At 50.6% G+C, this 13,698-nt stretch overlaps 1 protein-coding gene across 7 annotated transcripts; it reads right to left on the bottom strand.

The window, feature by feature from the left end:
- Positions 1-496: 496 nt before the first annotated feature.
- LOC122200103 (histone H4 transcription factor) lies at positions 497-13,162 on the bottom strand. Of its 7 annotated transcripts, XM_042905544.1 has the most exons (12): positions 12,145-12,163; positions 11,694-11,833; positions 6,579-6,763; positions 3,958-4,187; positions 3,587-3,698; positions 3,263-3,415; positions 2,685-2,762; positions 2,477-2,597; positions 2,252-2,390; positions 2,035-2,159; positions 1,177-1,466; positions 497-696 (listed from the first exon to the last, which is right to left on the bottom strand). In XM_042905544.1, exons 3-12 carry the CDS (start codon positions 6,751-6,753, stop codon positions 545-547), a joined length of 1,575 nt encoding a protein of 524 aa, XP_042761478.1. In that variant the 5' UTR covers positions 6,754-6,763; positions 11,694-11,833; positions 12,145-12,163; the 3' UTR covers positions 497-544. The 7 variants fall into 7 exon arrangements, with proteins under 7 accessions (XP_042761478.1, XP_042761479.1, XP_042761476.1 ...); XM_042905545.1 differs by lacking the exons at positions 11,694-11,833; positions 12,145-12,163 and adding an exon at positions 13,086-13,162; XM_042905542.1 differs by lacking the exon at positions 11,694-11,833 and having other exon boundaries at positions 12,145-12,228.
- Positions 13,163-13,698: the final 536 nt, after the last annotated feature.

Below are 13,698 nucleotides of genomic sequence, written 5' to 3'. Positions count from 1 at the left end.
TGAGAATCTAGTGAAAAACAGACCCTTTCCCCCAGGAAACTGTACATTCAGACACAATTTTCTAACCTGGTCTTTAAACCTACAGTACCTGCCATTCCCTAGGGCCTCCAAATCCACCATCCGTCCCAGCTTCCTCCTCAGCCCCACAGGTAGAGACCCTACCCCAGAGACACTGGATTCTAACCAGGACTCAGACGGGATGGCCGTGGCCAGGTGCCCTACCTTCCTGTCTCCCAGCCGATCGTGCATTCTAGAGGGAGTGTTACTACTGCCCACTCACAGCCTACGCCTGAGACCTCCATGGAGACAGCAGATGCTCTGGGAAGAAATGGAGACGTTTCACCAAGGGGGGAGGGGGAGGGGAGCAAGAGTAAAGATACAAACAAAAACAAACCCCAGTCACTAAAAGGAGAACAAGCCTAATGAGTCAACTCCTCTTCTGGGCAGCTGCATCTCCTATCTGGTTGAGAGCCACCAAGCATAAGGAAGACATGAGTAAGAGCCCGTGTTTCTTTTATTACCAAAACAACCGTTACACACACACTCAGTGCCTCCAATCCCATCCCTGAGGGTAACCATGAAAGTCCTTGCGATCGCAGGAGCCCTTTAGAGGGAGATGGCTGCCTGGTTCATGCTGCCTTGGCTGGTTGTAAGGAAAAGGCCCTCGCAGGAACCAGTTATGTGTCACCCACGGACCTAAGGACGGGAATGGGTGAGAGCTGACGGGGGCTTTTACTCACTGTTTCAGAGTGACTAGGGGGTTATGGGTAAGCCTGATACCAGCCCCTCTACAAGGACACACACGACCAGCGCATCCCCCTCAAGGAACCCAAACTTCTCGGGTCCCCACAAAGCGCCGTCTGGCAGAAAAGGAAGTCCTTTGGATCCGCTGAATGACGCAAGCCGGGTCCGGAGTGCACCACACAGCTCTTGGCACCACCCTTAAAGGCATCCGTTGGCAGGGGCTGCCCGCTAGGGGCACCGCCACCAGCCTGGCTCACACGCCAGGGTCTGGGGTAGGAACGGTCAGGCTCTGCAGCCCTCACACCATCTGGACCTGTGGCTCCTCAGCTACTCCCTGAAGCTTTTCCATGACGTTCCCTGAGGGGGGCTCGGGGGCTGGGGGGGGCTCTCCCGGGGCCTCGGACAGCACATAGTAGACAACCTCTGGCTCGCCTTGGGCGTTGGTCTGGTTCACCACATGGACGACGGGGCCGGGGGTGTCCTGAGAGGCCGAGAGGGCCGTGCCGTCACCGCTCCCACCCTCCTCTTCCTCTTCGGCCTCTTCCTGGGGTCCCGGCTCCCCTGGCACTGCTTCAAGAATGATGCCCTGCAGGCTGCTGTCACTCAGCGATGCTCCCGGCTCCAATCCGTCCTGCGGCTGCCGCAGCAGCTGCTGTGTCAGCTCCACACTCTCATAGCGAACCAGCTGCAGCCGCATGTAGCCATCTTCATGCTCCTTGTACCTGGGGAAGCGGGAGCATGGGGGGCAGCAAACATGCGCAGGGGGACGCAGAAATGTCCAGAGACCGGCAAGCTACGGGACAAACACGAGGGATGGGAGAAGCCCTGGGATGTTAAGTGATAGGAGTTGGAGACCAAGAGGGGTCTTTGTTGGAATGTGCAGAAGAAATGACAAGAGGGAGGGAGCATTACTCGAAATGGAAAATTTGATGTAGAAACTTGAGGCAGAGGGAGGGAGGGAGGGAGGGAGGGAGGGAGTGGGTGCAGAGGGGGAAAAAGAAATGATCTGTGTTGGAGGGTGGGAGTGTCACAGGATTCAGGAGATGGCCTTGGGGCTACGGATGAGGGCCCTTAGGCTCCGGTTCTGGCTGTAGGGCTTTGGCACCGTGCCTTCCACTCAAAGGTAACAAAACTCATCTTTGCTCCACCACCGATTCTCGGGGTTCCCCGAACCTCAACGGAGACGGTGGACATCCAATTATCCTCAAATTCAAGGTTAACTTGTTGAAAAGGTATCGGGGGGCGGGGGGGAAGGTCTGCGAACCTACGGGGCAGGGTTCAGAGACATACCGAAAACGGGGGTGCCCTGAGGGCCACTTGAACTGGTGCTTCTCTCGAAGGTGCACGGTGAGGTTGTTGCCCCTCGTGAAGCATTTGTCACATACGTGACATTTGTATCTCGGCTCTGAGTCTCCCTGACGGGGAGGGGCGGGAGAGTGAGGCCAGCTCTGCACCCTGGGCTCCCCCACACCTGCACCTGCCCTCTCCCACCGACCGCCCAACTCACCTCATGCACTTTTCGGTAATGGGACTTGATAGAGCAGAGGGATCGCGCGCTGAAGCCGCAGCTCTCGAAGTCACACCTGTAGGCGGGCTCCTTGCTATGGGTGTCCAGGTGCTTCCGCAGGTCAATCAGATTCTTGCAGCTGCCGGGAGAGGTCAGGAGCGGTGGGAGGGCACGGGGGACCCTGGACCTCGGGTTCTCTGATTTCTGGCCCCTGGTTCCCCTTACCTGTATTCACAACAGTCACACTTAAAAGGCCGGTCCTCGCTGTGGCGAAAGCGCATGTGGTTTCGGAGGGACGATGGCAGCGGGCAGGTCATATCACACAGAGGACACTTATAGTGATTCACTGAGAGGAGCAGAGAGGAGGCTGTGATCGGGGGCCTAGCGGATACCTGGAGGGTGGGCAAGGAGGTCGGGGGCGCCGGCCGCTCACCATGGTTACGCATATGGTCCCGCAACAGCCGCTCCGTGGCAAATCTCTTGGAACAGTGAGAGCACTGGAAGCGTTGCTCTACAGTGGGGCAGGCAGAAGAGAGCCTGGGCTGCGGAGGATGGCAGAGAGGCACAGACAGGAGAGCAAGCCCGGGAGAGGAGAACCACCCAAGAAAGGGGGAGCTCAGGAACCAGGGATGGACACAGTACCATGGAAAGAGCATGGCGCTTGCGGTCGAGAACCTGAATGAGAATCCCTGCTTGACCCCTAACTAGCTGTGCGACCTCAGGTAAGTGAGGTAACCTGGCCCTCGGTTTCTTCACCTGCAGAAAGGGGGAGGAGCAGCATACCTCATGGGGTTTCGAGGACTCACTGGGAAGAGACGTGGCACACAGTGAGCACTGAACAGTAAGAGCACCTAATGACTCTCCTGTCACACTGTGGCAGGTGACTGAGTCCTAGAGGTAGATGTAGCCAGGCTGCAGATGCCTTCGGTGGCCCCCACTCCCGGGAACATGCCCCTTACCCCCACCGCAAGGACGGCCTGCACCCGCTCCCCTTCTTCTCTGATTGCTTACGATCCAACGCGGTCTGGCGACGGATGTGATCTAAGAACTTGGTGTTGTTGGCAAACATGCCCCCGCAGGTGGGGCAGGCCACCACCTTCTCCTGGGTGTGGCTGCGGAGGTGCTCTCGAAGCTTCCGGCAGTCCTTGAAGGTGCAGGTACAGCCTGGGAAGGAAAGCCCAGTCAGGCTCAAACGCCCGGAGGCAGTTCTGACATCAAGTCTCCGGCCAGCAGCCGACCTTACCCTGGGGGACTGGTCCCATGCCCCGCCGCCGCCCCAACCCCTTGCCACCCCCAGGGATTCTTTAAGGACAAGAAGTTAAGGAGTGGCCCTACCTTTCCAGCCACACAGCACCACCTGGTTGTCTTTGCCGACCGCTTGGTATTCACAGCACAGGCTGTGTGCTTCCACGTGCCGATAGAACCACTCGGGGTTGTCGAAGGAACTCTGTGCCAGGGGCAACCTGGGGTTAGGACCGAGGGTGGCTAGAGGGACTTTTACACCGACGTGCCCAAAGGGGGTTTCTTGGCGCTCCCTCAAACTAACTCGGTGGGCCTGAGAAAGTTGGAGCATGGGGGCCACCCGGAAACGAAATGACACAGTAGCAGGAACCTGGCAGACGCAGGGCATCCCTGAGAGGGTCAAGGCATCTTGAGCTAAGATCCCCAACTTCCTCCCACCCCTACGCCCAGCACTGCCCGCTGACCTCACAGTGCTCCCACAGACACAGGAAGTGGTCAGGGATGTCAGGGATGATGTTGCGGCTCTGGAAGTCCAGGATGCAGGGGCTGAGGTCGGCCTGGCTCTGCAGAGCCTGCAGCCCCCACTGCTTCAGCTTGGTGTGGTAGCAGTGGAAGTAGACGTGGCGGATGAGGTCAGCAGAACTGTCCATAGAGCAAAAGCCACACTCCTGCCACAAGCAGGAGAATTCTTCTTCTGCAGAAAGGGGTTTAGGGGGAAAAGTCTGATACCTTCCAAAGCTCAGCTCTCCTTCTACCTGTGACACTTAGCGGCGAGCGAGCAGGCTGGACTCTGACCAGATGACCACAGTTCATTCGGCAAATACCAGCATTTAACAACTACCAATCGTGCACCAGGCACTGGGGGGGTGGGGGGTGGGGGGGGTGGTAGTGATGAGTAAAGAGTCCCAGTCCTTGCCCTCACGATAGCTTTCAGTCAGGGAGAGGAAACGTTAGTTAAGTAATCCCACGTATAAATCTAAAAGCGCAGCCAGCTCCGAGTTCTATGAAGGGGGCAGGGGGTGCGGGTTACTGCAACGTAATTAAACAGAGCCCATCTGATGTAGGCATGGGGGACTCGGAAGTGTCCCTGCGTTGAGATCCGAAGGGCGAGCATCCGTGAGCTAGATGGAGAAGTGTGGTCGAGGCAGAGGGAAGGGTGTGCGCAAGGTCCAGAGCCACCAACTCACAGTGTGGCTGGCGTGCGCTGCCGCCTCCCGAGCTGGGACACCCCTCACTCCTTCCCGTCGGACCGCAGGTCCTTCTTTCCTCCAAATTCTGCCCGAGATCCACCCTCTCCGGGAAAGCCATCAGCTGCGGCAGTCCAATGCCTGGCTCTCATGCACCTCTCTCGAAGCACATTTTCAGTGCTTTACAGGGGCTCACTTGTTTTTAAAAGGAGCTACTCTGAAATATATAACCCCCTAATTTCCCTTTTGTGTACGTACTGTTTGACTTCTGAAACTATCACTTATGCTTCATAGTCATGAGACTTAAAACAGAATCTGAGGTTGGGGAAGGAGAGCTGCCTCTGTACTTTCTGTAGAACAGAATTTTTAAAACTGTTTTGTGACCTGTTAGTGACTGAATACATCAATTTAGGGAGGCGCATAACAATTTTTATTTTTTTAAGTAGGCTCCATGCCCAACGTGGGGCTTGAACTCACGACCCTGAGATCAAGAGTCACATGCTCTACCCACTGGGCCGGCCAGGCACTCCCCCCCATTTTTTTTTTTTTTTAAATGAAAAAGAATAAGAATACTTGAGAGAACATTTAACAAAAGCAAGTATTGTTTCAAGCACTTTTTTAACTCTTTATCTGGGGTTGGGAAGTAAAGCGCATGCCTATCTGGTAGTTGCAGTGGGGAAAAAAACAAAAATTGAGAAGCATTACCAGAGAAGCAGAAAAGCAGGTTGTCGACAGCCTGTATAATAATAATATGATCCTTTTTAAAAAAGAAAATCGTCTTTATCTAATTTATTATTGCATGCAGAGAGACGTCAAAAGGACATTCACTAAAGTAATGTCACTAATTGCCTTTTGATGGCAGGATGGAGGATTCAGATTCGTCCCACGTTTCCTTGTTGAATGAATTTTCCATGATGAGTCTACGATGCTTTTGTTTTTTAATGTGAAATTTATTGTCAGATTGGTTTCCATACAACACCCAATGCTCCTCCCAACAGGTGCCCTCCTCAAGGCCCATCCCCCACTTTCTCCTCCCCCGCACCCCCCATCAACCCTCAGTTTATTCTCAGTTTTTAAGAGTCTCTTATGGTTTGCCTCCCTCCCTAACTTTTTTTTCCCCTTCCCCTCCCCCATGGTCTTCTGTTCAGTTTCTCAGGATCCACATAAGAGTGAAAACATATGGTATCTCTCTTTCTCTGTATGACTATTTCACTTAGCATCACACTCTCCAGTTCCATCCACGTTGCTACAAGGGGCCATATTTCATTCTTTCTCATTGCCAAGTAGTACTCCATTGTGTATGTAAACCACAATTTCTTTATCCATTCATCACTTGATGCACATTTAGGCTCTTTCCACAATTTGGCTATTGTTGAGAGTGCTGCTGTAAACATTGGGGTACGAGTGCCCCTCTGCATCAGCACTCCTGTATCCCTTGGGTAAATTCCTAGCAGTGCTATTGCTGGGTCACAGGGTAGGTCTATTTGTAATTTTTTTTTTTTTTTTTTTTTAAATTTTTTTTTTTTCAACGTTTTTTATTTATTTTTGGGACAGAGAGAGGCAGAGCATGAACGGGGGAGGGGCAGAGAGAGAGGGAGACACAGAATCGGAAACAGGCTCCAGGCTCCGAGCCATCAGCCCAGAGCCTGACGCGGGGCTCGAACTCACGGACCGCGAGATCGTGACCTGGCTGAAGTCGGACGCTCAACCGACTGCGCCACCCAGGCGCCCCTATTTGTAATTTTTTGAGGAACCTCCACACCGTTTTCCAGAGCGGCTGCGCCAGTTTGCATTCCCATCTACAATGCTTTTATAAGCGAAACAAGCACAATTAGGCAAGGAAAGTCAGACGTTCCACCTTCCTTGAGCTCCTTCCCCCTCCTGTCCTGCCCCCTTACCAAGTGGGTCCTCCTCCTCCTCCTCCTCCTCCCCGGAGCCGTGCAGGTGCTGCCGGAGGTGCTGAGTGACATGCTCGCAGAACTCCTCCATGGCTGAGCACACAAAGGAGCAGGACCCCCACTCACACTGTAGCCCCAGATTCTCCTTTCGGGGAACTTTCCCAGGGGGCGGCATGGCCTTCACCCTAGAGGGGAAAGAAACCCACAGCTGCAAGGATTCTACCCAAACGCCACCAGGGGGTGAACGGCTGGGCTGACAGGCTGCCTAGAGGCGGCAGCAGGCGCCTTCTCCCGTGACCTGCGAGAAACCCTGTGCTTTTTCAATAAGGATGGAGTAGCAGTTCCTCAAACCCCTGGAAGCTGTCTGGCGTTCTTGGGAAGGGAAAAACACACTAACATTATTGAGCGTGTGCCAGGCACTGAGCTAAGAACTTTAAAGGCACATTTCTCTTGAAGCTTCAGAGCAACTGGCCAAGAAGGAATTAATTATTCCAATGGGATGCAGAACAACGCACAGGTTCAAAGAGATGGCTCTGGACAAGGAAGAGACTTCAAATCTAGACTCCTGTGTCCGCCATCTACTAGCTGTGTGACCTTGGCCAAGTAACTTAACCCTTCTGTTCCTGAACATCCTCATCTTCAAAACGGGGATAGCAAAACCTTTTGTTGTTAATTTCACACTTAACTATATATCAAGCATCATACTAAGCATATTATATTACGTCACTGAATTACCAACACCACCCTATGAGGCAAGTACTATTTTTGACTTCACTTACAAATAGGAACCTCTGGCTCAGAGAGGTTAACTGGTTTGCTCAAGGTCACACACTACTGGTGTGGTAGGGTCAGGTCAGGCTGACTCCAAAGTCCATATTCTTTCCACACAGCTTACAGATGAGCCCAGAAGCTCTTTTATTTTTCACTGCATCATGTCCTAAATCCCCACCAGACTTTCAAACTGCCATACTGTCAGCCTTTGCCTAATCTCCCAGTGGTTACTCACCACTCCCCTGACATTCTCTGAACTAAAATGTCTATTTAATCCTTGAACAGAGATTTGAACTGTGCGGGCCCATTTATATGCAGACTTTTAAAATACTTTTCAAATACATTGGAAAATTTTGGGATGTTTGCAACAATTTGAAAAACTTTGCAAATGAACTGTGTAGCCTAGAAATATTTTAAAAAATTAGGGGTGTCTGGGTGGCTCAGTCAGTGAAGGGTCTGACTTTGGCTCAGGTCATGATCTCACAGTCTGTGGGTTCGAGCCCCACGTCAGGCTCTGTGCTGACAGCTCAGAGCCTGGAGCCTGCTTCAGATTCTCTATCTCCCTCTCTCTCTGCCCCTCCCCTGCTCACACTGTCTCTTAAAAAAATAAGAAAAAGGTAGGTCACAAACACATAAAATCTATGTAGACACCAGTCTTTCATTATTTAATACCATAAAATATATACAAATCTATTAAAAAAGTTAAAATTTATCAGGGCACCAGGCTGGCTCAGTCAGTGGAGCATATAATTCTTGATCTCGGGGTCATGAGTTTGAGCCCCACACTGGGTGTAGAGATTACTTAAAAAAATTTTTTATTAAGTTAAAATTTATCAAAACTTACACACACACCTACAGACTGTCAACTTTTCATTTTTGACATCTAGTGTTAGCAATACATGTAACATCTGCAGTGTTGTTGTTTTTTTTTACATAAGACAATATTTTTTAAAGTTCATTTATTAAGAGAGAGAGAATTTATTAAGAGAGAGAATAATTTAATTACTGAGAGAGACAGGCTCCACACTGTCAGCACAGAGCTCGATGCGGGGCTCGAACTCACGACCCGTGAGATCATGACCTGAGCCAAAACCAAGAGTCAGATGCTTAACCGACAGTAGAGCTATTCGTAGTTAAGCTTTGGGGGAGTCAAAAGTTATACATGAATTTTTGATTGCATAAGGGTTGGCACCCCAACCTCCACGTTGTTCAAGGGTCAAGTACAGATTCCATTTGAACAAAAGAGGCCTTATCTGTCTAGCTGATATCGTACCTTGGGTATTTACAGTGCTAGTCATGCTTAGGCCTATAATAAATGCCTGTTGAAGAAAGCTGAATAAGAACCTGCAGGTTCTCCACCTTTAATATGAATTCAATTGCAGGGTTCTCTAGCCACCCTGCCAGAGATTCGGATTCAGGTAGGCTGGGGTTAAGCTTAGAAATCTGCCCTTTTACCTCGGCACCCCAGTTCTGATGCAGGCAGTTCCAGAAGCACAGTTTGTGGAACAATAAAAGAATAGTTTCCCTCATTAAAAGGAAACAGAATGACAGAGGACAGCAGTGAAAGCAAAAGTCCAGGGACAAGAGAGGACACCAAGAGGCCTTGACTCTGCCTGGTGTGTCACCTCTGGGCGGATGTTAACTGATTGTCGCTGCCCTAGAAGGGAGCAAGGCACTGGTCTACCTGATAGAGCTGGGAACTCTGGGAAAGGCCTCTACTTACTACACACGGAGAAGAAAAAAAAAAACACAGAAAAAACAAAACACGTGAAATCCTTCATGACTACAAGTTCAAGAACCTCTTATACCTAACTGCTTATCAGAGAAACCCCTTTTTAAGCCAAGGCTTTTGCCCCTCCTCCGAGAAGCCAGTCACCTCGGACACTCTGGGATGACCATGGGGCTGCTGGGCTGCTCGAGACTAACAGTGAACCTTATCAGGAGAAAATGTTCACTGTTTTTATAACATTGGGGTAGGAAAAGTAGGGAACACCTTCCTAAGGCAGACACAACATCCCAAACCTCCTCTCTCTGCCTACGGGATTCAAGGCCACCTAGTACCGCATGCAAAGCTCTTCAACTGGCCTCAACTTACTTCTCCAGGAACTGGGTAAAGAAACTAACCCTTATTGAGGGCCTACCATGAGTCAGCCCTGTGGAAACTTCTCTTCCAAAGTTCATTTCAAAGTGAGAGCGCCCAGACTCTAACCCAAAGATCACACCCTCCTCCTCTACACCATGCTGCTGCTCTGGCTTCCTCTCCCATTCATTCGGTCCTCTTCCTCTCTGATTCAATGAACTTTATCTTAAACACATCACGTTCTCCTCAAGCTCTCTGCCTGAGAAACTTCTACCTACCCTTCAAGCCCAATGTCCCCTCCTCAATGAGTTCTTTCCCAATTCATCCAGGCACAGCTGGAATATCTACCTGCTGTCCCCACAGCACTGTGCACACCTTCATTATGGTGCTGCTACAGTGGAATGGAAGGTCTGTCTCCCCCAGACTAGGAGCTTCTCAGCGCAGGGACCATCACCCCTTCATTGCCTATTCCCAACATTAGCACAGAGCTCTGTACTCCCCACACACTCAATAAATGTCAGCATCTGATCACATTCCAGGAAGCTTTCCAAAACTACCCACCCCTCAGATTATGCTTGCCTCTTGGTTCTATGTCTGGCGTAGATAATGCCAGAAAATCTCGACCCTATTTGTGTGCTGCCCATGGTCACTCATGGTCATCTGATGTGTTCTATTCTCATTTGCCCAATGGGACAATCTTAGCTGCTTCTGGGCAGAAACCGCATCGCACCCATCTGAGTCCTTATACTATGTCCAGTACAGTGCTGAGCACAAATGCTCTAAACACACATCTGTTGTTGACTGGTGGGCAAGACCCAGGAGATGGGTTATCTAGATATCGAGAATGACCTGAACTTTAGGCAAAGCTCCCCGAATCCCTCTTTTTTTTTTTTTTTTTAATTTATTTTTGAGAGAGAGAGCGAGTGGGAAAGGGGCAGAGAGAGAGGGAGACACAGAATCAGAAGCAGGCTCCAGGCTCTGAGCTGTCAGCACAGAGCCCGACGTGGGGCTCAAACTCACAAACCCGTGAGATCACGACCTGAGCCAAAGTCAAACACTTAACTGACTGAGCCACCGAGGCGCCCCCCTGAATTCCTCTTTTGTCATCCCCCAGCTTCCTTTACTTTCTTTGCCTGTGTCCTACTTGTTTCTAGCCTGGGGAACAGTGGGACAGTGACAATCTGGTCACCACTCCTCTTTCTGTGAGCAAAGTGAGGCAACTTGTACACTGGCGAGGGCAATGGACAAGTTGTCAGAAAACCTGGGTTCAAGTTCCCTGTCTCAATGATTTTACTCTGCCTAGAATAACGTAACATTAAGTACCTACTGTAGGCAAAGCACTGTTCTAAGAATCTTATGTATATAAAAACTCACTAATACAACCACCCACCCATTGAGGGAAGTACCGCTATTATCCCACTTCACAAATGAGGAAATGGGCCCTGATAGGTTAAATAATTTACCCAAAGCCACAAGCTAGGAAGTGATGGAGACAGAATTCAAAGCCAGGGAATTTGGTTCCATTTTCTTTCTACATCTGGCATCTTATCACTCCTTGTCTGATTCCTTCCTCTCCACAGACCTCATATCTGTATACACAATACCCCAAACATGTTTCATTAAGTAGCTATTTTGTCAGTTTCCTCCAATAAACTGTGAGCTCCTAGAAAGCCTGGCCTGTGCCCTGTTCAGTTCTAACTTCAGGGCCACGACATCCTAATACAAGCTCTTTTAATGTTTACGTGAATCTAGGACTTATTATTTTATTTTGGATAAATCACCTAGCTTCTCTGAACCTGTTTCTCTAAATGTAAAACAGGATACTAACATCACAGCTGATGTTAGAGTCAACAAAACTGGTTAGAAAGCTCCAACATTTACTAGCTGTGGGGCCCTAGGCAAGTTACTTAAGCCTCAGTTCCCCATATAGCAGAGGAATCATTAAACTTGTCTCACTGGATTGATTTATGGACTAAACTAGATAATGTAGATTAAAATGCTTAGCATAACACACCCCTAGAACTCAACAAGCGTCAGCTATTTGTATCCTTGCTTCTGACGGTGAGATGATCTAAGCAGAATTCTACAAAAAGGTCAACAAAAGGACAACCCGACGGATTCCTAACACTTCTTTTCATCAGGGGTCACAGTAAGAAACAACCAGCAAATACTTGAGTATATATTTTAACGCAAGGCATCAAATTAACCCTGAACGACAGTCAAGAAAAGAAAGGACTGATGTCCTGAACCTCCTAAGGACTCACAATCTGGCCGAAGAGATGACTCTGACGTGTGAAGACAAATGCCAAAACAAAGCACCCGATGAGGGAGGTCAGGACAGAAAGAAATCCCAGTGCACAGGCGAAGCGGGGAAGACTTGTCCTGAGCGGCCGGGATCGGGCCCCTGAAACACCGGGAGAGTTCGAAGAGAAGACAGGAGACCCTCCTGGCAGCCCCGCAGGTTTCTCGTAGTGCTTCCCGCATTAAGGCATGGCGGTGACCACGTCTCAGCAGCAGCCAAGCCCCACACGAGAAAGCAGGGAGGTTCGAGTTGGGGTTAGGGACTAAGGGCCAGGGGCGCTGCAGGCGCCAGGCCGACCGGCGTGGCCGAGCTACAAGACGAAGCCTCGCCAAGGTGACCAGGGAAGAGCCTGGCTTGAGCAGCCTACTCAGAGCGTCCCCAAAGTCGCCCAGGCAAGCCGGAAGCCAATTTACCGTCCCTCCGCTCCCGGGTCTCTCCAGCTCTTCCCACCTCCGACCATCTCCGGAAGGGCGCTTGAGCGACGGCCATCGAGAGCCAATCATCGCTCTCGGATACCTCTAGCAGCCAATGGCCGCTACGACTGACGGAACCCGTGCGCGACCAAAATACGGAAGGGGCGGGAGCAAGGAGCGGCGGGCTTCGGGGATGGTAGCTTTGCTGCAGCCGCTGCGTTCCAGGCGAGGTGCGGGCGAGGATCCCGAGGCCCCGAATTCCCCCAACTGCGCAGGCTCCGCGCTCGGCACCCACTGGGCCTGCGCGGGGCTCCAGCTGCGCCCCGAGTGGCATCTCCTTCGTCGCGTGGGTTACTGTGTTAAGCTGCCCGCGAGCACAGGGAGGGGGAGTAGGAGGAGGCGGCGGTGGCGGCGCGTGAGGCTGGGTGCGCGCGGCTGTAAGCCCCGCCCGGCCCAAATTAGGGTCCTACCTCTATCCTTCGTTCTCTTACTCCGATTTCTTAAATATCGGCATTCCTGAGTCGTCTTCTCTCCCCCCGCCCCCCACCTCTCCTGTTCCCTGGCTCAGTAAGCAACCATGTTATCCACCCACTCCAAGTCAGAAACCCGGTCGTCATCCCTGATTCCTCTCTCGTGCATCACGTCCGACCCTCCTCCAAGTTGAATTCTACGTCCTTAAACACACGCCGGAGCTCTCGAATTCAGCCCCCTCTGCCCCTCCTCCCGGTCCTTCTCCGCTCCCTCTTTAGTCTATTAACGACGTCGAGCCCGGATGTCTACACTAACTGGTTCCATTGCGTGGACTCTTGTTTTCCTCTAAGCCATTCCCCACGGAGACCTAATCAAACCACCACCCTGCTTTAAACGCTAAAAGGCATTCTGTGGCCTCGGGGCACACACCGACCCCCCCCCCCCCAAACTATACTGAGGCTTTCTAGAACCTTCAGCATCTGAGTCCTGTGTACTTCGATGGTGTCTTGAGTCCTACTCCTCTATTTCTGTTCTCCCGCCCCGAGTTACTTTCGGTTTCTCTACCACACCTAGCTGCCTTTTACTTTTTCTGCTTTGTACTTGTTTCCTCTGCCTGGTACCGTCTTTCCCTTCTCCCCAGTCTGGCATGTATTTGACTAACGCCTACTCATTCTTCTGGTCTCAGTGAATATGCTTCTTTTTCCAAGAAGTCTTCCAGTCAGGGAGGGCAGGGATTGTATGTGTTCTTCACCTTCACACTCCATCACTTAGTCTAGTGGCTGAAACATTAAGGGCTCAAGACATATTTGTTAAATAATGTACCTTAGTAAAGTTCATTGGGGTTGATATAGATTTTGTTACATTTTCCTGTATTTCCTAACCTAAAAATAAGCCTATATAATTCATATCATCAGGAAACACATTGAATGTTCAATAGCGGATACTATTAAAAATAAGCATCATAGTAAAATCTGAAATTTGTGCATGAAGTTTGTTGCTAACAACAGCGTATTATTGTCCCTATTTTAGAATAGGACTTTTAAAATACAATCCACAAGTAACAAAAATATATTTTATCAACTT

Source organism: Panthera leo, chromosome D1 (assembly GCF_018350215.1).
Source record: "Panthera leo isolate Ple1 chromosome D1, P.leo_Ple1_pat1.1, whole genome shotgun sequence".
Lineage (NCBI taxonomy): Eukaryota > Metazoa > Chordata > Mammalia > Carnivora > Felidae > Panthera > Panthera leo.
This window is presented reverse-complemented; position numbering and strand designations above follow the sequence as displayed.

Coding starts and splice junctions, on each gene's coding strand:
- LOC122200103 (XM_042905542.1), bottom strand. CDS start 12,191: ATGGTCGGAGGTGGGAAGAGCTGGAGAGACCCGGGAGCGGAGGGACG. Junction 2,763..3,262: donor TCGCCAGACCGCGTTGGATC/GTAAGCAATCAG, acceptor GCCCCACTGTAG/AGCAACGCTTCCAGTGCTCT. Junction 2,160..2,251: donor ATTACCGAAAAGTGCATGAG/GTGAGTTGGGCG, acceptor CCTCCCCGTCAG/GGAGACTCAGAGCCGAGATA.